Source organism: Selaginella moellendorffii, unplaced genomic scaffold (assembly GCF_000143415.4).
Source record: "Selaginella moellendorffii unplaced genomic scaffold, v1.0 SELMOscaffold_1, whole genome shotgun sequence".
Taxonomy (NCBI): domain Eukaryota; kingdom Viridiplantae; phylum Streptophyta; class Lycopodiopsida; order Selaginellales; family Selaginellaceae; genus Selaginella; species Selaginella moellendorffii.
The window spans coordinates 1,746,692-1,767,489 of record NW_003314262.1 but is presented as its reverse complement, the minus strand read 5'-3'; the positions used below and the strand labels follow the sequence as shown (position 1 = coordinate 1,767,489).

At 43.3% G+C, this 20,798-nt stretch overlaps 4 protein-coding genes across 6 annotated transcripts; 1 reads left to right on the top strand and 3 right to left on the bottom strand.

The window, feature by feature from the left end:
* Positions 1-9,892: 9,892 nt before the first annotated feature.
* On the bottom strand, positions 9,893-14,146 carry LOC9656949 (respiratory burst oxidase homolog protein F). 2 transcript variants are annotated; one of them, XM_024679934.1, is made up of 15 exons: positions 13,206-14,146; positions 12,751-12,910; positions 12,609-12,657; positions 12,423-12,536; positions 11,947-12,363; positions 11,465-11,851; positions 11,302-11,397; positions 11,129-11,244; positions 10,978-11,080; positions 10,831-10,904; positions 10,619-10,778; positions 10,422-10,577; positions 10,247-10,375; positions 10,107-10,185; positions 9,893-10,046 (listed from the first exon to the last, which is right to left on the bottom strand). In XM_024679934.1, the coding sequence occupies exons 1-15, from the start codon at positions 13,789-13,791 to the stop codon at positions 9,937-9,939; spliced, it is 2,736 nt and encodes a 911-aa protein (XP_024535702.1). In that variant the 5' UTR covers positions 13,792-14,146; the 3' UTR covers positions 9,893-9,936. The 2 variants fall into 2 exon arrangements, with proteins under 2 accessions (XP_024535702.1, XP_024535704.1); XM_024679936.1 differs by having other exon boundaries at positions 10,422-10,559.
* A 229-nt stretch (positions 14,147-14,375) lies between these two features.
* LOC9630074 (rhomboid-like protein 15) lies at positions 14,376-16,800 on the bottom strand. Of its 2 annotated transcripts, none has more exons than XM_002961412.2 (14): positions 16,622-16,800; positions 16,404-16,569; positions 16,039-16,342; positions 15,959-15,991; positions 15,819-15,910; positions 15,689-15,762; positions 15,562-15,641; positions 15,421-15,502; positions 15,182-15,366; positions 15,079-15,133; positions 14,949-15,008; positions 14,807-14,881; positions 14,688-14,731; positions 14,376-14,633 (listed from the first exon to the last, which is right to left on the bottom strand). In XM_002961412.2, the coding sequence occupies exons 1-13, from the start codon at positions 16,643-16,645 to the stop codon at positions 14,720-14,722; spliced, it is 1,242 nt and encodes a 413-aa protein (XP_002961458.1). In that variant the 5' UTR covers positions 16,646-16,800; the 3' UTR covers positions 14,376-14,633; positions 14,688-14,719. The 2 variants fall into 2 exon arrangements, with proteins under 2 accessions (XP_002961458.1, XP_024535727.1); XM_024679959.1 differs by having other exon boundaries at positions 15,421-15,499.
* On the top strand, positions 16,751-18,614 carry LOC112348034 (pentatricopeptide repeat-containing protein At4g02750-like). Its single transcript, XM_024679943.1, has one exon. The coding sequence runs from the start codon at positions 16,762-16,764 to the stop codon at positions 18,589-18,591; it is 1,830 nt and encodes a 609-aa protein (XP_024535711.1). The 5' UTR covers positions 16,751-16,761; the 3' UTR covers positions 18,592-18,614.
* On the bottom strand, positions 18,519-20,692 carry LOC9656947. Its single transcript, XM_024679951.1, has 9 exons — positions 19,929-20,692; positions 19,756-19,828; positions 19,625-19,695; positions 19,438-19,523; positions 19,302-19,385; positions 19,161-19,242; positions 18,913-19,094; positions 18,791-18,849; positions 18,519-18,736 (listed from the first exon to the last, which is right to left on the bottom strand). Exons 1-9 carry the CDS (start codon positions 20,662-20,664, stop codon positions 18,640-18,642), a joined length of 1,470 nt encoding a protein of 489 aa, XP_024535719.1. The 5' UTR covers positions 20,665-20,692; the 3' UTR covers positions 18,519-18,639.
* Between the last annotated feature and the right edge of the window lie 106 nt (positions 20,693-20,798).

Sequence of the window (20,798 nt, the reverse complement as noted above, 5' to 3'; positions counted from 1 at the left end):
TGGAACTGGAGCAAAACTAATACAAAGGGCATGATAGTGGGGGTGTTTGGCAGACACGATAAGCTATCATCTAGCAAATATTAAAGGACTAATCTCAATATCATAAGGGTTCTTGTCAAGCTAGTGCATGACAGAACAAAAGAGGATTAACAAGCCAGGCCAAGTATGTTTAGCTAAATAGACACTTATAGAAAGAATGCACTCAATCCTGGTTGATGAGATTTGGATTCAAAAAATGCCTACTAAAGGATGATGACGTTGACGTTGAACAATCCTAGAGTATCTTAACTATGCTTATAGGATTTGAACTCAAGACCTGTTAGATATATGGATGCATATCTGGGATTAATTTGGACTTATACCTATATTAAAATTTTAGACTAGCTGACCATTGTACTAGATTAGTTTTTAGAGCCCAATTGCAGAAGCATTTCATTCCTCTAATTACATAATGAAAATAATATCCTAATCTAACAAAACTAACATTAGCAACAATTAATATATCAGAATGAATGGCACAAGAGCCAATAACCACTCTAACTATTACATTAACCAATTTGGATAAATCCAAAGTAGCAATACTAGGCTTCACAAAGAATGCATAATAAAGAATATGTGATAATACAAAAAGCCAAAAGCTATTAAAAAACAATTAATCATCATTAATGTCATGAATATGATTGTGGGTATCGAAAGTTATTTGTCGGTTAGTACTTTTGGATATTCTTTCCTTACTGCCACGTTGGTATTGCTAGACTTTTTTTCAGTCCCTCTTATTTAAGAGTTAGTAAACTTGACTTAACATTTGTACTTGGCCAGACGAGCATAAGGAAGGAATTCCGGTAAGGAAATTTATTCTATTTGTTCCTAAATTCTTTCTCTAGGGGAAGATGATGATGCCATCTTGTCCTAGCATTTAAGGCACTATTTGTTAAAAGAATAAAATGAACTAAAATTCTAACCTACATCTCTAATACCATGTGAAGAGAAGCCAAGCCTCACAACTTAGTGCTCTATGAAGAAACAAGAACACTAAGCCTCTAGGATAGTTCTCAAAAAAAATGGCAAAAGAACCCTAAACTAAAGGACCATGGCTCTAACAGAATGTGGTGGAGAATAGGAAATTGTAGCCTTATGTTTTGAGTAAATTTATATAGAATTTATAAGCTGAAGCCAAGTAGGTAACAAAGCCATATATTGTTATATACTGTTCTACTGTTAGCTCCAAAACCACAAGTCACAGGTCACAATACAATCAGATGAACAACAGCTTTACATAGTTTGACTTATGAAGTCAAAGGAACTTCTAGGAGAATCTAGGGCTCTGCAGCAACATTTTCTTGATTCAATTTGAAGTTGAAGAAAGTGAAAATATAAGAGACCATGTGGCAGTCAATTGACTTTAATTTGAGTACTCAAAATATAACAACAAAACATAAATAACAAAATTAAGCATTGCTCTTACTAGAAGAGCCAGTTGTCTTGGCATTGATAGATTTTCTACACCAGGATTGTGTATATAAAAAGAAAAAGATATTAAAATATAAAATAATATAAATGACTATTCCTAAATATAAATTGATTATTTTATATTTAAAATAAGTCATCTGTAAAAGTGTCAAATAAAGTGAATGAAAGAAACTGTTTTTAAACTAGTTTTATAAATATAGAGTTCAAATACATTCATTTAGATTTTTCAATGAAATACATAAATTTTATTATAGCTATTTATTCATGTTGTTATATAGCTTATGCTCAAGAAGAATATCATCATGAAATTTATGGAATTAATGGAGCAATTCCTAAACAAATAAATATGGATGTAATAGTTTACTTTTTTATTAGTTTCATAGAAACATCACTGCCCTTAAATGGAAATACACCAGAAAGTTCTACATTTCACACATCTTATATTGACATGCTTTCAGATCATACAAGCTTAATTATAGATTTATTCCTTATTGTTATATCTGCTGGTAATCATTGCCCAACAAATAATAATGGAATCCGTCAAGTTGATAATAATGATGCTACAGGTTTGATATTAAGAACTGCCAGGCAAGTTTATCTTTCTTTTCAAAATGAAAGAGCATCATATTTTATAAGTATTATTGTTCGACATGATATTGGTATTTTTGCAATAGCGTATATGATATGTGGATATGAGCTTAGAATAACTCCTCTTTATAGTATGATTTATTCATTTCCCAATCCATATAAAATTTGTAACTTTTTTAAAAGTACATTACTTAGTGGATATAAAGGTCTATTTATATCCACACTTTATGCTGGTGAATTTTTAACACATCTTTATAAAACATATGTATTTTTAGTACAGAAAGATTGTAATGCTGTTTATTATTACAAAAATATAGTTATATGGAATACTAAAACATATGGAATGAGTTTTGATTGTAAATTCAGATTACAAGAAGATGGAAATTTTGTTTTATATTCAGCATTTGATTTGAAACCCTTATATGCAACTGAAACTTATTGTAAGAAATTTAATTGTGTAAAACCATCAATGTTAATATTACAGTTAGATTGTAATTTAGTTTTATATGAAGATGGAAAACCTTCTATAAGCATGTGGTCAACTAAAACAATATGTTATAGTTATTAAGTTAATTTAATATATTTATTATAAGATATTTTAGCTTATATATTTATATTTATAATTATATATCTGCAACTGCTTGTAATAAATATACATATTTTTAAAATATAAATTTTTATTTATATCTAGTTTTGATATTAAAATATTTTCTTTTGCAATTTCAAAACATCCTTATAGAATACAGAGAAGACTTCCTTATCCAGATATCTGCATGCAATTTTAATTTTAATTTCTGTAAGTCAAAGAGATTGAATATTCTCTTAATGTAAAATTTACCTAGAACTTAAATTTGAAAAATCCAGCTAGGCCACGACAACTCTAGTGAAACAGCACATCAATTGCACTATTAGGCAGTAAAAAAGGGTGGCATGGCAAGTACTTAGGCCTTAACTTGGTCACACACATAAATACAATACAACACTACTCTTTCTAATAGGAGTTTCAAGAAGTGGCTTGTTCAAGTTGTTGGGTGGAGAGTACAGCAGCATATAAGGAGGTTATTAGCTTTGTTGCCTGCTTGGCTTCAGGTTATAGATTCTATATAAATTTACTCAAAATAAACAAGGCTGCAATTTGGGTATTCCACCTGTTCTCCACCACATTGAGCCACAGTCCTTTTGTTTAGGGTTCTTTAATTTTCTTTGTCATTTTTCTTGAGAGCCATCCAAGAGGCTTAGTGTTCTTGTTTCTTCATAGAGCATGCATAAAAGTATGTTGTAGGGATATGAGAGAGAGAGCTTAAAACTTGTATCCTACTACTTGACTTACTTTTGCCAATGCTGCTTGATTTGTTCTTATTGATGCTTGATCTATGCTTGCTACTAAGGCTAGTAGGGAAGTCTACTAGGCACTTGCAAATGTTAGACTCTATTGAAGCATCCACAATTTTTCTTTAAAGAGGGAATATGATTCTAATAATGTAGAAACCTCCTTGGCCCTATATGTATCACTTCAACTTTAGCACTACCAAGCTAAAGAAATGCATGAAAAATTTATGACTAAGGTTCTAGTTTTGTGCAATGTGATTGTGTGGCTGACATCTTGGAGGATTGTAGTACACATGGTTTTCACCTTTCTTTTTATTGTGATTTATCATAGGATAACTATAGAGTGGAACCTAAGTTTTAGGGCATTGGGCCACTGAAGAAAAAAATAGAGCCAAATGCTCAAAAATATAACTAACAAACGAAGAAACTAAAACACAGAATGACTTATGAGTGAGGGATAGAAGCACGGAGCAATAGTAGAACAATCCCAGAACATCCAGCATCCCAATGCTATAATTAACATGCAAAATAGAGTCAAACAAAGTCTACCACAATTTTAACATACCAATAGCTTGATGCAAGGATATGAGTATTCCGCCAACTATCATGGTATAAAGTTTGGCAAATTAAATGAAGAACAAGAATAGGTACATAAATACAGAGCTAGACTATGCCTTAAGTTAGTTGACCATGCCTAATCTACCTATTATCCCTACTATACATTTTGAAACCCCTACAAGCCCCACACCCCCTTATATAAAAGTAAGAACACTATTCAATTGAGAAGGAAGTATTTAACAGCAGTTGTAGACGCACTAACAACCATTAGTTATAAATGATCATTAAAATCTATCTCCACAAAATAAGGAAGGTCATCCTCAAGACAATCTTTAGAATATAAATATTAAAATGGCAAGTCATCAACAATTGAAACAAAATTCTCAAACCCCTCCCAAAGCATTTGGATCCATAGCTCAAACTTTTGAGCCTCAAAAACTTTATTAGGGTTTAGGGCATAAACCCTAAAGCCTCAGGAACCTCAAAAAAAGAAAGTAAGCTTTGCTCTATATCTTGTGAACAATGAACATTAAGTATAATAACTGTTGATAGCACAAAATCTTTATCCAAAAAATCCATAGATGCTAGAATAATATGCTCATTAGGAACAAAAGAAGAGAGTGAAGAAGGAAGAAGAGCTCAAGAAATGGCATTAACATTAGTTATAGAACTCTCTAAATGATAAACAACCTCGAAATCATATATCTGAAACTTTCAAGACCCATCAAGAAAATTATTCCACTTCAATAACAAAGTAACCATAGCATGATCACCTTTTAGTAATGTTCAAGAACTATGCAAATATGCATGAAACTTCTCAAAACCCCACACTGTTGTTAAACACTCTTTGTCTATTGTGAAGTAGTTCATCTTTGTTAGTTATAATGTACAGCTGATATATGCAATGCATGGCACTAACTAAACACACTCAAGCTCTTTTACATCAACATATCTCCAAGATTGGTATCAGAAGCATCTATGCGCAAAATGAAAAATTAAGTGTAATGAGAATACACCAAAATTGGAAGAGTTATCAATAACTCTTTGAGATTTGCAAATGCCCAACAACAAAGCAAAATGGAAGTCCTGATTCCAGACTCAATCAGACAGCTCAAACACTCCACATTCCAAAGATTCAACAGCCATAATTACAGACCTAATTGAAAAGCTCAAACACTTGACCTTACAGAGATCTAATGGCCATGATTATGGTTGTGCCACATGCAAGCTCACTCATAATCCACAAACTAGATGAAAGATGACATTGATAACTTCAGCAACACTTGCAATGCAGTACAATCAAAAAAATGATCAATGAAACAACCAAGATATTATACCTTGCCTAAAAAGTGTTATATATTATTTGCACACTTCGGAGTTGGGAACTTTAAAATAGCTATAAGTGTTTGTCAAGATTAATTTGCAAATCTTCATAAAAAATATAATACCTAAAATAAATTGTGTCTTTGGACCCAAACACACACTTCGATTGATTCAACTTTAAACTAATTTCCCACAGCCAATCCAACACTTTACGAACATCACAAATGTGCTCTTCCCATATACCTCCGAGTGGATCAAGACATCATCAATGAAGTCAATAGTTAGTTTTGGCATATCATAAAATAATTTGTCCATCGTTCGCTAAAGAGTCATTGAAGCATTGTTTAAATTGAATGCCATCACCAAGAACTTATACAAACTAAATAGTGTATGAAAAACAGTCTTGGGAATATCTTTTTCGGCCATTGGCACTTACCAATTCCCATAAGTAAAATCTAACTTAGTGAACTAATGACTTTTCCCTAGATGATCCAGAAGATTAATAGTGTGAGGAAAAGGGTACATGTTTGAAATAATCACCTAATTTAATAGACAATAGTTAATGTAAAAGTGAATACTCCCATTAGACTTTGTCACAAAATGAAGTTCACACACCTAAGGACTTTGAGACTTTTGGATAACACCTCTAACATCTCCTTGACATTCACATCTAAAATCTTGATCTCCTTTGATGATTGACACTAAATAAGAACCTTGATTGGATGGGCATCCTTAATTGGATTAGGATGATGTCTTACAATCTTAGCCCTAAATGACAGGTCAAAGTTGAAGATATTAACATACTCCTTTCTAAGTTGAATTATTGCAACACAAAGAGTGTTGGAGTTGGAGGGATTAGAGAGAGAATAGAGGAGCAAGATGGAAATAAAGTAGGAAGTAATGGAGAAATAAAAATGATGGAGGCAAAGGTAAAAGTAAAAGGACAAAATGAAAAAAAAAGTGAAAGGAATGAAAGAAATATAAAGAAATATGAGATAAGGGGGAGAAACTTTAAAGTAATATTTGGCATGATTATACTGTAGCCAATCTATACTAAAGATGAGGTTAAAAGCTTAACTCACACCACCTATAATGATTGAAATTCAAACTTGAAATCTATTATATACACCACTAGATCTGCCTCATCCCATGCATGTGTATATGTATAGCCATTACTATAAAGAATAAAAACTGGCTTTGTTGCACGATGTAACTATAGATGGCAATGTATGGCAATAGGGTGAGCAATAGAAGATAAATTCAAGTTTATATCAACTAACATAGAGAGAATAATAGTGTGAGACACAAAATCCCTAGGCCCCAAAGTGGAGCTAGAAAGGGTGCCACGTGGTAGTGGCTGAAGCGAAAGCCAAACAAGCGTGACCCGTTTGGACTAAAAGCTCCGACTTGGAAGGTCGAGAGCGGGAGTGGAACTCCCAACAAAGTGCTTGAGGAACAAGCACAAAGCGAGCAATAAGCGAGGCTCCAAAAAGGGACCCAAAAGGACCAACACATGACACGTGGAAGAGTCCGAGATGGAGTCCGAGATGGACTGAGACGGAGTCCGAGATGGACCGAGATGGAGTCCGAGATGGAGTCTGAAGTGGAGTCCGAGATGGAGTCCGAGATGGACCAAGACGGAGTCCGAGATGGAGTCCGAGATGGACTGAGATGGAGTCCGAGATGGAGTCTGAGGTGGAGTCCGAGATGGAGTCCGAGATGGAGTCCGAAGTGGAGTTCGAGATGGAGTCCGAGATGGACCGAGACGGAGTCCGAGATGGACCTGAGATGGAATCCGAGATGGAGTCCGAGAAGGACCCGAGATGGAGTCCGAGGTCGAGACTGAGACCGGGACCGAGACCGAGACCGAGACCGGGACCGAGACCGAGACCGAGACCAAGACCGGGACCGAGACCGAGGCGGAGGCCGAGACCGAGCCCGAGTCCGAGTCCGAGTCCGAGTCCAAGTCCGAGTTCGAGTCCAAGTTCGAGTCTGAGAGGGTGAAAGCCTAAAGCATTCGTCTCCCAGACCCTAGGGGGTTTGGTGAGCTCCAAAAGTATAGTAAGGGGGAGGACTGCAGTGGAGCCAGTTTGGCCAGGAAAGGCCAATTTGGCCCAGGAAGGCCAGACCCAATGTTGGGTGATGAACTGACCACTAGGAAGTCCAAGATTAGAGTGAATACAGACCAACAAGCGGGGTAGCTTGGTGAAGTGTTCAAGAGCCGGCTCTAGTTCCCCCGGGAGATCGACTGGCCGATGCTCCTAGTCCAAGTGTGGGTGGCATTACCTACTTGGATACCAGGCGTGGCTCAACGGAACCTCGCTCTAAGCCCATGGCTAGAGCACCTAAAGGCGAAAGGCGGGGAGAGTACCCAGGTGGCTCGCATAAGGCCACGGTGTTCCGAAATGTTGTCCCAAAGGCCCAGACTGTGGAAAGGAAGAGGAGCAGTCCTCTGGGGTAGTGACCAAGGACACAGTCGTGTGGTGAGGAAGTCCCAAAGGACCGTGGGACTTAGTGGTCAGGCCGGTGGGCCTCAATCCAGTGGTAGTGTTGGTGAACATAGCTATGGGCAGAAAGGGACTTGGTGGGGACCAGAAAAGGGATATTGGGGAAGGCTATTCCCCACGTCTGTGGGCATCCTAAGGATGCTAAGGAGTGGATCTGGAATGATCACTCATGGACGGATGGTCCAGTCCTTGAGAGACGGGATTGTGATGCAGGTGGTGTTAGACCACCGGTATGACCAAGGTAAAGGGGCATAGCCTTAGCGTAACGGGCTAGTATGTCGGTGGTACCTTGGGGTGTCGGTCCTGGGACTAGACACGTGGAGCACTTGGACTAAGTGCAAGAGATGAGTGGCATGGATGCCATTCTTGGGGCTAGTAAGTCCCAAGCCCTGAATTGGACTTAAGGAGGTTGTGAGTGAGACTCCTCCAAATGGTCAAAGGTGTGGTTAAGTGAATAAAGTAGAATGGAAAAATTAGTCGCTTACAAATAGGTCATCTCTTGCTATAAAAACAAATTTGGAAAATAAATACTAGATGAACTAATGCCGAGTGAACCCCTTGATGATACTCTCAAAAGAAGGATGAAAGGGTCATTTCTTTATTTGCATAAAAACCATCCACTACTAACATGACTCCTAGCTTTTTGGAAGAATCTTTGTGTCAAGACTTTCCATTACAACAACACTAATAGGATGTTGTTGATGCCAAAGTCTCCACTTAGAAAATGGAGAATGCTAATCTAGAAAATGCAGATAACATTGATACATATGGCTAACCCCAGTAGCAGATATCACGGCCATGACCATGTCTTTGCCTTTATCCTTGAACACGAACAACAGTAATATCAACCTCCATTGGAATAAGACCATCTCCTATAAAAAGTGAAATGGAAGGATGTGCAATGAGAAGTGGAAAAGGTGATGTATTATAATATTGTTTTAGTCAAAGGATGGTTGGAGCAAGTACATGCACAAATCTCACAAGATCTTGACGAAATGCTAGCTACAACATTCCCAACTTGATCCACTCTAATATATTTGGCTTTGTACAAAGTAAAAGGCTCTAGAAGCGATCGCCAAATTGCATCACTAACTTAGATGGTCTTTGCCGAAGACAATGCAATTGTTGGAAGGCATCATTGTAATTGTCAGCATGTCCAAATACATGTTTGAAGATTTTAATTGTCCTTACGTAGCACGAGGGGGAGTATTATGAACTTGGCACCAAACACAATTACAAACATACCAGATAACATCACATCACATCTTTGATTAATAAAAAGACCTACACAGCTTCTTGGTCACACAATAATGTTTTATATACCTGCCTAAAATAAGAGAATCATGGTAGGCATAGAGAAACTGTGGAATAAAGATTGAAAGTACTATCGGCCGTAAATGATCATTAAGAATTCTCCAATCCACACGAGTGGTTGCACTCAAACTATTGTACCACTACAATGCCATCCCTTGGAGATATTTGGGAAACTCACGCAAACACTAAGTATCATCCCAAAAATGATAAGTAGCAATCACTATAAAGTGATCGAACTAATAGTACACATCATCTCTAAGATTCCCATGGAAGAACTCCAAATGGACATGAGGTTGGCAATAAGAGCTAGAGGAGTTATACCACATGTTATGAATGTTGCTAGTTTAACTACAATTGCATGGCATTGAGCAATTGCACTAACTACTACTCTAGTGTCAAAAAGGAGGAGGTTGCTGCTCTGCTATGAAGATAAATGAAAAGAAAAAAAAGTAAAAAAGAATAAATTGAAAAAGTTACAAAGAAAGTGAGACTCAAACAATACAAAAGTTATATCTAAACCAAAATCCCAATTCCAAGCACTCATCAAAGATAATTAAAGTTGCCCCTCACTTCCACCAATATGAGTGCATAGAATATGGAAGATTGGTTTCAATCTATACCACTTGCTCCTATATATAAACCAAGTTTTTGGATTAATTAATATGCATATTTTTGTATTCCAGATGATTATCAAAATCCTACTACATTATTATTGTTAGCATCATATCTATATTTTCTATTCTCAATTTCTTTACATAAAATTTTCTATTTATATATCTTTATAAAATTTAATAATTTAAATAGCATCTCAACTTCTAGTAATTTGATTGAAACATGAAAGATTTTGTTAAAAATTTTCTTTGTGAAACTCAAATTTTGAGTTGGATATTTGGTTAAATTCACTTGATAATGCATCAAGCTCCCTAGCTAAAACCATAGGTCCACAATAGAAGACACCTTCATAAGCAAATGCAATAAGAAAGAAAATAAAAAAGAAAAAGAGAAAATCTCACTCACCTATTCTTGAATTTGTATGAATGTTGGCAAGCCTGGAAAATACTTTATACCATTTGGGTCGAGCAAAGTGAGTTCTAACCTGAGTATTGGTAAGAGATTTATTATAAGCAATCAAAATGAAATCAGATCAAAGATCTTACTCTTGTTCCTGAGACAATGTCAACACCATTCTTGGCATGATGAAAAGCTTGCATCATTGTGATGAGAGCTGAGCGAGCATCCCCTTCTTCATAAACGCTGGTGAGATAGTTATGCATCTCGATCACTGCCTGCAAGAATATATTTTAGTGTGATATTGTCATGATCAGGCATCACCTTGTTGTCAATCTCGGCAACTTCGTTTAACACTCCTCTAAACCACTCGAACGAGCCTTGCTCTCGAGTGACCCAGTAGAAATATGCATTCGTGGGACATTGCAGCTTTCTTTCATTTCGTTTCCTGGGGCTTCGAATCTGCTTCATCGACAAGAACTGGCAAAACAATAATAATAATAGGTATGAAGATATAATACCTGTTGTTGATCTGCCAGTTTTATTTGGTTTAGCATGTCTTTGAGAACGCTGATGAAAGGCGTTGCTCCAATTCCAATTCCAACGAGCAGTAAAACATCATATTTCTGATAATCCTGGGCTGGAGCTCCATAAGGTCCATCGATTTGAAGCTTTGGGAATCTGAGAGAAAGCTTGCAATTTAAAAGTTATAAGTAACCTTTGAATAGTGTACCTGTGTCTTATGATGCTAATGTCGCTGCTCTCACTCTCCAGAACATTTTCTTTCTCTGCAAGACCTCCAAGTGCCTGAAAAACAAAAGAGATCTCTTGAACAAACCTAAGCAAAATAACAATACTATCCTAAGTGTTTTCTACTTACCTTGGAGAAGATTCTTCTAAGCTCCTCCGTCCAGTCCCCCACAGTTCGTATATGCACGCTTAAATGCCTGTCACTAGGAGCGGAGGTAATAGAAAATGGATGCCTGAAAACAATGTAAATAGCTTCCAAAATAATGTTTTCTTGAACTTACCATTCAAAAGGAGAGATGGATATACATTTGATAAATAGATACATGCCACTCTTATACTTGAACGTAGGTGGCTTTGTCATCTTCAAGGCAAGAACATTTCCAGGATGAATAGCAGCCTTCATATACACAAAAGAGTTTAACAGCAACTTCCACAATCCAATGAAACTTCTCACCTTGACAACTTGTACTGTGAAATGTCTAGCTCGAAATGCTGAGAGGATCCTCTCCACTGAGTAAAGAAGCACTGGCACAGAGAGATACATCCATGTCTACCAGATCAAAACTCATACTTTTGTTAGGACAACATGCTAGGAAAACAAACTGTAACCAGCTTACTGATTTCGCCACCCAGTCGTTTGTGAAAAATAAGAAGATGGAGTGAAGCAGCAAAAGCACGTAAACCACCATGAAAAGGTGGTGGGAGTACCAAAATGCGTTAAACCCCGTCAACCTGTGCAAGGGCCAAGGGAGCCTCACGAGATTCCTACGAAACCATCTCGTTGCCAGCACGAACGCAATGCTCATCATAATCACCATGCTAATCCCTGTAACACCCTCTATAGAAACCAAGATCCCCACGTAAGTTGGCTGCTTGTAGTGGAACCCTCGCCCGAGATAGATCATAAACTCTTCCTCGCTCGCCCGGATGATCCTGGGAAAATCACACGCGAGGTGAACCGTCGCGTGGATTCCAACCCCCGCAACGATGGCTCCTGCAATTATCTGCAAACGTATCAGTCACCAGGAACTTAGAACCCACAGCACGAACTTTCTACTTCACTATTTGGTTCTCAGAAACTTTAGTTCTAAACGCTTGCCTTGTGGAAGTTTAGATTGTCATCGAATGGAACAACACTTCCCACGATCGTGGAGCGAAGCCAAGTGATGGTGTTCCTGCAAACCGGGAGGAGAACCAAAGCCATGTTGAGCTTGAGCGTCTCGGCGGCTCCTTTGGCCGAACAAAGGCAGTAGCCGAGAAGCTTGAAAGCCGAGGTTTGCTTGTACGTGAAGAACTTCCAGAGAAAAAGCCCACACATTGCAAAGATCCACAAGCCCACCACCCAGACGCGCTGCCAGTTCTCGATGACGAAGTATTTGATCTTCCTAGCCCAGAGTATGATCTTCCCGGATTGTTCAAATGCCAGAGTCTGGCTCCAAGTTTGGCTGTAATTGAGATAACCATCTTGTGCTAGTGATGCGAATTGTCCCAGCATCAAACTCTCGAGCTGCCAGAGCTAGCAAATCAAAGAAGAGATTGAAAAGGTGGTGAAGGTTTTATAAACTTGAAACTTACTTCAATGTAGCCGATTCCGTTGGGATCCAGCTCTTCCATGATGAGGGCCGCATATTCCTCGGCTTGCTCGTTGAGCTTTGATAGCTTGTTGGCCGAAGCGCTGAGAATAATAATCTGGGACGAAAACCAAAGACAGAGTAGTGTATTTAAGATAGAAGTGGAGCCTATCAGCTAAATTCCACGCACCTCTTTCACTTCTTCCTCGGTGATACGTCCATCTGCGTCCTTGTCACACCTAAATTATAGGAGAACAAGATAGAAAACGATAAGAAGGTGGCGGGCAATGAGATTATTTAAAACGTGAGAAGAGTGGGAGTGATGCGCTTACATATCGAAAAAGATTTGGATCCTGGAGTCGAAGCTTTGGTCAGATAGCTGCAACCAAAACTCGTAGAGCTCCTCTTTGTTAATGCACTGGAGGTTTTGGTGCTTCCTCCGTGCAAGCGCGTCGAAAAGCTCGCCAGTGAATTCCCTCGAGTCTGGCATCCCTGGAAGAAAAAACCATTGCAAGCTTGAGAGATTTCAGCCGAGAAATCAGATAAAAGAAAAAGAAAAGTTTTATGTGAGCTTGGGAGGAGAAGAACGCAAAATGGGGAAGAACAATGTCAAAAGTTTGGAAACGTGTCAAGAAATTCTCGCTATGGACCACGAGAAACATGTAGAACATATAGAGGCAATCCATTCATGCAAGAACTTTTATCCATCATGGAAACTTGTGAGTGTGTGTGTGTGTGTGTGTGAGAGAGAGAGAGAGAGAGAGAGAGAGGAATTGAAATTGCTCACCAATGCACAGGCCAAAATCGCCACGATCGAGCATCCCATCTGGCTTGGCGAGCTGTTGAAACCTCATCTCCACCGCCTCCCACACCGCCTTTTGGTCCGCGCTCTCGATCGCGCGGCTGATGTATCGGAGCCCCTGCAACGCAGTCTCGGCCCCGGATCTCGATCGCACCAGGAACAGATCCCCACTCTGCTGCTTGCGAATTCGCGGCTGCTGCTGCGATGCCGATGATCGCGACGACACCGCGCTATTGCTCCTGCTCAGCGCCAGGATCTTCACCAGGGGGTCGCGATCCGGCGAGCTGGGCCGCGACCGCGACCTCGATCGCGGGGTGCTCGCCGCCCAGTTGCGAATCAGCTCCAGCTCCTGGGAGATTTGCTTGGAGATGAATCGCCCCGACTGGGTCGTGTGGCGCAGCAAGCTCGCCAGCGTGATCCTGCCGCTGGGCTGTGGATCGTCGCAGCGATCGTCCAGCGCGCTCACGGTCCTCACCCTTACATTGTCGTTGCGCACATCGATTGTCAATTCCAGCATCCTGGATTCGTCCACATTGTCCTCGTCCCCTGGCGATTTAGGACATACTTCCATTGCCTCGCAAGAACACGAGCGAAATCTTCCCCCTTCTCTAGATAGCTCGATCAAAGCCACGATTTGAGGCACGATCGCCAATTGGGTTCCAGGATCTGCCCTTGAGCAATGGAATTTAGCGAAATCCTGGATCAAATCATCGCTCTAGCCTGCTCTGCTGCGAAATTGTCAGCTCCCTGGAACAATGTATGCTCCCAGGATTGACTAAGATCGCTGTTCACGCCATAGATGTTGCCCTTTTTCTCTTGTCTTCAAATTCCTCCAGCTGGTGAGAGAAGCATCGCTCGCGACGATTGATTGATTGGGATCCCTGATCCCTCTTTTGCCTGCCAACAGTAAGCCTATAGCGAAGGAAATTTTCTATTCTTCTTCCCACAAGTCCACCATGGCTAACGAAGCTTCTCCTTCTTCTATTTCCACTTCCATTCTTTCTCTATTCTTTCGCTCTCTCTCCCTCTCCCTTTTCTTATTGCCGCTTTGTATTTTTATTTTTGCCCTAGCTTCGCCATCGCTGGTTTCCAGCTGCTCGCACGAAGTGTGACGACTTCCTATTCGCAGGACCGAATATTCGCCAAAAGGGCGGCTTAACCTAAACCACTACAGTTAATGCGGAACCAAACCCAGCCAATAGCGACGCGACACGTGGCCCACTCGTCGGTCAGTTTAAAAGCCTCGAGTTCCGCTGACCGGCCCAATCTAGTGCCCGAAAAAAGAATTAGCCACCAATTAAGTAAAGCAAAATTCAATGCACGTCTTGCATGAATCATGATAGAGAACGACGTATATGCCACCGAGTTTGAGTGGAGAACTTTGATTCCTTTTTTTCTTCTTTAGCCAAGGACCTGGCAATGGGGGAGAAAATTGGCCGATCAAAGTGCTAGAAAACTCACTCTTACCTCGATCAAGTCTCTCAGTGTCCTCCCGGTTGCTAGTGATGTGCCTGGAAGTGATAACAACGTGTAAGAACTTTAGATGTAAGAGATCACCAAGAAACACAATTTTGAGAAACTTGGACCTGCGAGGAGCTGAGAATCTCCACGGCAGTAGTGATGTCCCCGTTTGAAGCACTCAAAGCTTCGCTTGCTCGGCTCTGTCCAGTAGAAAGTTAAAGGACGATGTTAGCAGCGCAAACGAGATAGCGGAAAAAAGGACCAAACCTGTTCAAATCCCATTGCCACCAAGCTCCGGAGGCTGGCAGCTTTGTCTACTTGTTGCCCCTGAGAGAAAAGATAATATTTTTTTTCGGGTAAGCGCACGACTGACATGGAAGTTTCAAACAAGGAAAACCTGGACGGCTGACTGTGGAGGCGCATTGCTACCGCCTCTGGCTGGAGTGGAAGGCCTGTGAAACACAGATTCTAGCTGAGGAGGATGTAAACTTAATCCATACCTTATTCCTGGCGGTGATGGCCTTCCATGGCCACCCGTAGAAACGGGAGGAGCTTCCACTAATTCGAGGTCGTCGTCTTCCAGTAATCTGGCTTCTAGATCCGTCGCATTTGCGGTTGCTGGCGGCGTGGTTTGTTGCTGCAGCCTTGAAACACCTCCCAGTGTTCTACCAGTGCCGGGGAACCTCTGCCAAAAGGAACAAAGTCAGGCGCACCGCATGAAGCTTTGTGCGTAAAATACCTCATCGATAGGAACGTCTCTTTGTGGCGTCAACGAAGACCGCAAGCGGCTCCATGTGTCACCAAAGTTGAGGGTGTTACTGCTGCCGAAAGGCGAAAGGCAATGTTTTAAATGACAGAAGGCAAAGGCCAAACAACATACCTCGAAGTAGAAAACGTAGGAAGAGTTGCATTGGCAGAGCCACCCCCAACAATAAATCCCGGCCTTCTCATGCACGATGCCTGTTTCAATCAAAGAAGTTAAAGCCTTAAAAAATCGTGCTTTTTACAAGTAAAGAAGAGCTTTCGATCTTTGTGTATGTCGCCTGGGACAGCATTAAGACGTTGAACAATCCATAAGAATCTACAAAAACCACGTGAATCAGAAAAACGCATCAAAGCCAAAACCTTCTTACGGACATGAAAATCCAGACAAAATCCCGCTAAGATGCCCGAGCAACGAAACTCTTGGCATGATCATCTGGAAAATGATCAATAAAACCCATGGATACCTGTAAATCAAACTTTAGAGAGGCTACAAGAGCAGAAAATGTCCTTACCATTTTGCAGGCACGTTGAACAAACCAAAGATGCTACAGCAAGAAGTTAGCCAACTGAAGCGAAGAAAATCCAACAATACCTTCGATTTTGGCCGGTGTAGAGGCTGCCTTCTATGACGATCATGGCAAAGAGAATGCCGGAGAAACCAATCTGGCACTCCATCAACACACTCTTGTGCACATAAATCGGGTTGTACGCGACAATGTAGGCAATGAGGATGTGAATCACCGCGTTGCTCACGGCCAGAAGCAAGATGACGTGAAGATATCTCACGGACCCCATAACACGCTCCAACGAGCTTCCAATGGGAACCAAAGCAAGCATGTTGAAAAGAACGTGTAGAAGCGATGCATGGAACAAGACAGCGGTGATAGCCCTATACACTGAAAAGGAAGAAACATACTTCATTTGCCAGAAAAAAAAAATTCCTTGCTTGAAACTTACCTTGAAAATTACCGATCACAGTGTCTGTGGAGAAGCACACTTGCTGGAAAGTGTCGTAGCCAATGAGAAGATCCACGATGTAGATGGCAACGCAGAGGATGAGAGTTCCTCCAGTGATCGCCGGAATGCTCGCCCACCATTGCGAAGCGCGAGTGCTCAAGCTAGCCTGCAAGAATAGAGAAAGTTAGGAGCGGCGGCGCCCTCTCTTTTCTCTTTACCTCCGAAACCACGTTAGGCGGCATGGGCCTGGACTGGAACTCCCCTCTCGCCAGGGTTTCCAGAGGATTCCGCCACGGAAAGGCGAGGCAAAGTTCCGTAACGGAAAGCCTCCCGCGATCAACGGTGACGATACGCGGGGATGAAGATCTTGCAGCCCGTCACGAGGGCTTCCCTCCGCCACGACCAGCTCCTCGAGGAGCTGCGATGCGCGGCGATCAAGCCCAATCTCTCGCAGACCAAGCGGCTCCACGACCAGATCCTCGCCAATGCTCGCATCCGCCAGAAGCCCTTCCTCCTCAACCGGCTGATCTACCTGTATGGCAAATGCGGCGCGCTCGATCAGGCCTGGGAGGTATTCGTGAACAAGTACCAGAGAGATTCCTTCTCCTGGAACTTGATCATCGCGGCCTACGCAGAGAATGGAAGATTAGAGAGAGCGAGGGAAGTTTTCGACAAGATGGACGAGCCAGATGTGGTTACCTGGACGACGATGCTCCGCGCCTACGCCCAAGCCGGGCAGATCGCCGAGGCGCGGCGGCTCTTCGATCGCATCTCCTCGCCCGACACCGTCGCCTACAACACGATCATCGCGGCCTACATCCACGCCAGGGAGCTGGATCAGGCGCGGCAGCTCTTCGATCGGATGGAGAAGAAGAGCATCTGTACCTGGAATTCGATGATCGCGGCCTATTCCCAGCTCGGGGATCTTGAAATATCAAGATCCATGTTCGATGCGATGCCGCGGCGCAGCGTAATCACCTGGAACTCGCTCGTCACGGCCTACGCTCGATCCGGCGAGCTGGATGCTGCGGACAGCCTCTTCGATCGGATGCCGCAGCGCGACGTCGTCTCCTGGACCGCGATGCTCGCCGCAAATACCCTAGCCGGGAACCTCGATCGCCTCCGCGCGCTCTTCGATGCGATGCCCGAGCGCAATGCCGTGTCGTGGAACTCGATGATCTCAGCGCACACGCACCGCGCGCGGCCGGACGACGCGCAGGATTTCTTCGATCGAATGCCAATGCACACAACCCTAGCCTGGAACACGCTTCTCTCCGCGCACGCCCAGGTCGGCAACGTAGAGGGCGTGGAGTGGATATTCCACCGCATCCCAGAGAAGAACTCCCTCTCCTACACCGCCATGGTCCGGGCATATTCCCAGAACAATTTGCTAGAGCAGGCGCGTCGCGTCTTCGATTCCATGCCCCAATTCGACATCGTCTCAGCAAATGCCCTTCTTACCGCAAATGCCCTAATGGGGGATCTAGAGTCAGCAAAGCGTATCTACGCCCAGATTCCCTTCCCAAGCCCCGCGGCGTGCACGACCATGATCACAGCATATTCCCAGCAAGGGAATATCCGGCAGGCAAAGATTCTCTTTGACTCCCTGCCCGAGCCGGACGTGGTATCTTGGACCGCGATGGCCGCGGCATTTGCCGACAACGGGAATATCCTCGAGGCGAAGCGGATATTCGACACCCAGCCAGTCCGGGATCGCATCTCCTGGACGGCGATGGCCGCCGCGTTCGCGAGCAATGGCTTCGCGCGAGAGGCGATCCATCTCGTGTGGATCATCAGCCTGGAGGGGCTCAGGGCGGACGAGGCGGCATTCTCGAGCGTGCTGAGCGCCGCGAGCCGGGTGGGGAGATTGGAGGACGCGATCGAGTTCTTCGTCTCCATGATCGGCGATCACGGGCTCGCCCCAGTTCGCGAGCATTACTGCTGCGTCGTGGATGGGCTCGCGCGCGCTGGGCGATTGGCCGATGCCGAGGAGCTCGTCGAGAGCATGCCATTCCTCCCCGGGGACACCGCTTGGGGATCGCTGCTCACGGCGTCGAGGACCCAGCGCGATCTGGATCGCGGCGAGAGATCCAGTGGAGAGATGGGCGATCTAGATCCCAGTAATGCCGCGCCCCTCAAGACCATGTTTAATATATACAAGGAGAAAGATCATCACCATCTCTCATAATCAATGCTTCTTCTTCCTTCTTTGACACACAGAGTGATACCTTCGCTATCACTCCCTGTAGTTGTAAAGCCTGTGAGATTTCACGTATTCGATCACGCCATCGTGAACTAGATACTTCACCGACAGTGCCCTCTCGAAGCTTTGCCTGCGAAGAAAGAAAACGAGAGATTTTAGAGACAAAAGAGTGATTTTTCTTCACCTGACGATTGTGGAGCTTACGCCGATCTGTGCCATGTCTTCCATAGCCAGGATGTTTCTCTGCAAAATCTCCGGAGAACACAAAACCATGACAAGAGAATGAGAAGACTGCTGGGAGCTTACTCGGTGTCTGTGCAAAGTCTCGTTTTGGAAGACGACTTTGTCGATGCTTTGTCCGTCCCTGCTGAGACAGACGATCCCGTAGTCTCGACAGATTCGCTCTACGTGATCCGGGATCCAGATGCTTGCGTCTTCCAAAGTTGCGAGGAGATCAACTCCGCAAAGCAGCATTATCCTTACGGTTCCTGCGTAGCGTGACAGACGTTTACTTCAGTTCCTTGAAACGCAAAAAGAATCAATCAGTCGCTGACCTTCAGTGATCATTCCGCCATTGATACAGTGATCTACTCTAGCTAGAACATCGACAGTTCGTTGACGTGTTGGTTGCCTCGCCTAAAGGAAACTTAAGCGTCAACATGAGAAGACCAAAGAAAAAAAAACCATTTTTTTACCTCCCAGCTATCAACCATGATGAATGGCGAGTCTGCTGTAGAGATTTGACACATTTGTATTCTATGCTCAGCTAGAGCCAGCCCCTGGAAGACGAACAGCGAGTTAAGAAACATCGATGTTTGGAGAAGAACCTACAGGCTTTGCATATCCGTCGTGAACAGGAGACATATAACCGCCGAGTACGCTATATCCCTCCGACATCAAACGGTTCCTGGCGAGCTCTATAGAAAACGAAAAACCGAATGTAAGTTCCTGGCGAGCTCTCTAGAAAATGAAACAAAAAAAAAGTGAATGTAAACTACGAAAGCCTGGAAAGACATACCAAACATTCGAAGATGCATGATCGTCGGAGGATTGAAGCTTCCGGTGGCAACGAGAATCACACCCGGTCTCCTGGCAAAACCAACAAAACCCAGCTGCTAAGAGCGATCAAAAAGAGACTGAAACTCTCACCGCAAAGAGCCATCCAAGTTTCGTATCAGCTGGCTCCCGAGCTTGTCCAAGCAGATTGGAACATCGACATGACCTGCAAATCTTATAAGCAGAATGAACCGAATGAAAACGAACGAAAAAAAAACGAAAGAAAAGCGAAAAAAAAGAAAGAAATGGAAGAACTCGCAACGTACTTAGAGCCATCTCAAACCGAGACAAGGAACTGCTGCTAGAGTTCCCAGCAACCGTGGAGTTCCCAGCCATGGTGGAGTTGCCATTCCCGGGAGCTCCATTTGGATCCAAGCACCGCGCCCTCCTTCCATTCCTATCCCCGAGAAACTCCGCCATGCTCTCAAACAACTGGACTCTAAACGTCGCCGGGAGCTCCTTGGCCTTGGTCTTCTCCTTCTTAAGAACATCGTCCAGCTCCCAGTAGCTGGGATGCCCGATCTTCTTGTTCCACTCCACGATTTGCTTGTAGGCCGTCAAGAGATTCGACCACTTTCGCTCGATCTCCTTGGGCTGCCGATCCACGCCCATCGGCAGCAGCAAATTCCTCACCTCGGTCCACTTCTCGTTGGCGGATTTGAAGACGTGCTTGCCATTCTTCCCGGCCAGGAGGAGCTTCATGTGGACTTGCTTGTAAGCGCTTACCAGGGCGTCCATCTCCGAGTCCTGCCACATCTCCGCCCGCTTCTTCTTGCTGCCTACGCTCTCCGTCTTGTCGATCTCGTCGCCGCCGAGCCCCTCCTCCATCGCTGCCGGATGATGCTGGTGATGCTGCTGCTGGTGATTGCCCGCCGCCCCCAAATCCCTGGAGAAGCTGCCCAGGCTCACGGATGGATCCTCCAGATCGGCGGGATCGAATGCGGCGACGCTGGCCTCCTCCGAGGGCGCGAACTTCAGCGGGCTGGGAAGCATACCCGCCATAGCTCGGAGCTTCGGGGAAAAAACCCTAAAAGAAGAAATATTTTTGCTTTGTGGGGTTTAACGGGAATCGAGCCCAGAACAAAGCAATCCTGACGTGGCCGTCGATGTGGCAGGAATTCTGACCTGGCATTTTG

What these genes read in the sequence shown, in the direction of transcription:
- LOC9630074 (XM_002961412.2), bottom strand. Translation starts at nt 16,645, where the DNA reads ATGCCGCCTAACGTGGTTTCGGAG. An exon ending in GATTTTGTCTGGATTTTCAT is followed by an intron (nt 15,763 to 15,818) that starts GTCCGTAAGAAG and finishes TGGTTTTTGTAG; the next exon opens with ATTCTTATGGATTGTTCAAC. An exon ending in CCTACGTTTTCTACTTCGAG is followed by an intron (nt 15,503 to 15,561) that starts GTATGTTGTTTG and finishes GCCTTTCGGCAG; the next exon opens with CAGTAACACCCTCAACTTTG.
- LOC9656947 (XM_024679951.1), bottom strand. Translation starts at nt 20,664, where the DNA reads ATGGCGGGTATGCTTCCCAGCCCGCTGAAGTTCGCGCCCTCGGAGGAG. An exon ending in TCATGGTTGATAGCTGGGAG is followed by an intron (nt 19,243 to 19,301) that starts GTAAAAAAATGG and finishes AGTTTCCTTTAG; the next exon opens with GCGAGGCAACCAACACGTCA. An exon ending in AGACTTTGCACAGACACCGA is followed by an intron (nt 18,850 to 18,912) that starts GTAAGCTCCCAG and finishes GAGATTTTGCAG; the next exon opens with AGAAACATCCTGGCTATGGA.
- LOC9656949 (XM_024679934.1), bottom strand. Translation starts at nt 13,791, where the DNA reads ATGGAAGTATGTCCTAAATCGCCAGGGGACGAGGACAATGTGGACGAA. An exon ending in ACGACTGGGTGGCGAAATCA is followed by an intron (nt 11,398 to 11,464) that starts GTAAGCTGGTTA and finishes TTGATCTGGTAG; the next exon opens with ACATGGATGTATCTCTCTGT. An exon ending in ATTAGCATCATAAGACACAG is followed by an intron (nt 10,779 to 10,830) that starts GTACACTATTCA and finishes GCTTTCTCTCAG; the next exon opens with ATTCCCAAAGCTTCAAATCG.
- LOC112348034 (XM_024679943.1), top strand. Translation starts at nt 16,762, where the DNA reads ATGAAGATCTTGCAGCCCGTCACGAGGGCTTCCCTCCGCCACGACCAG.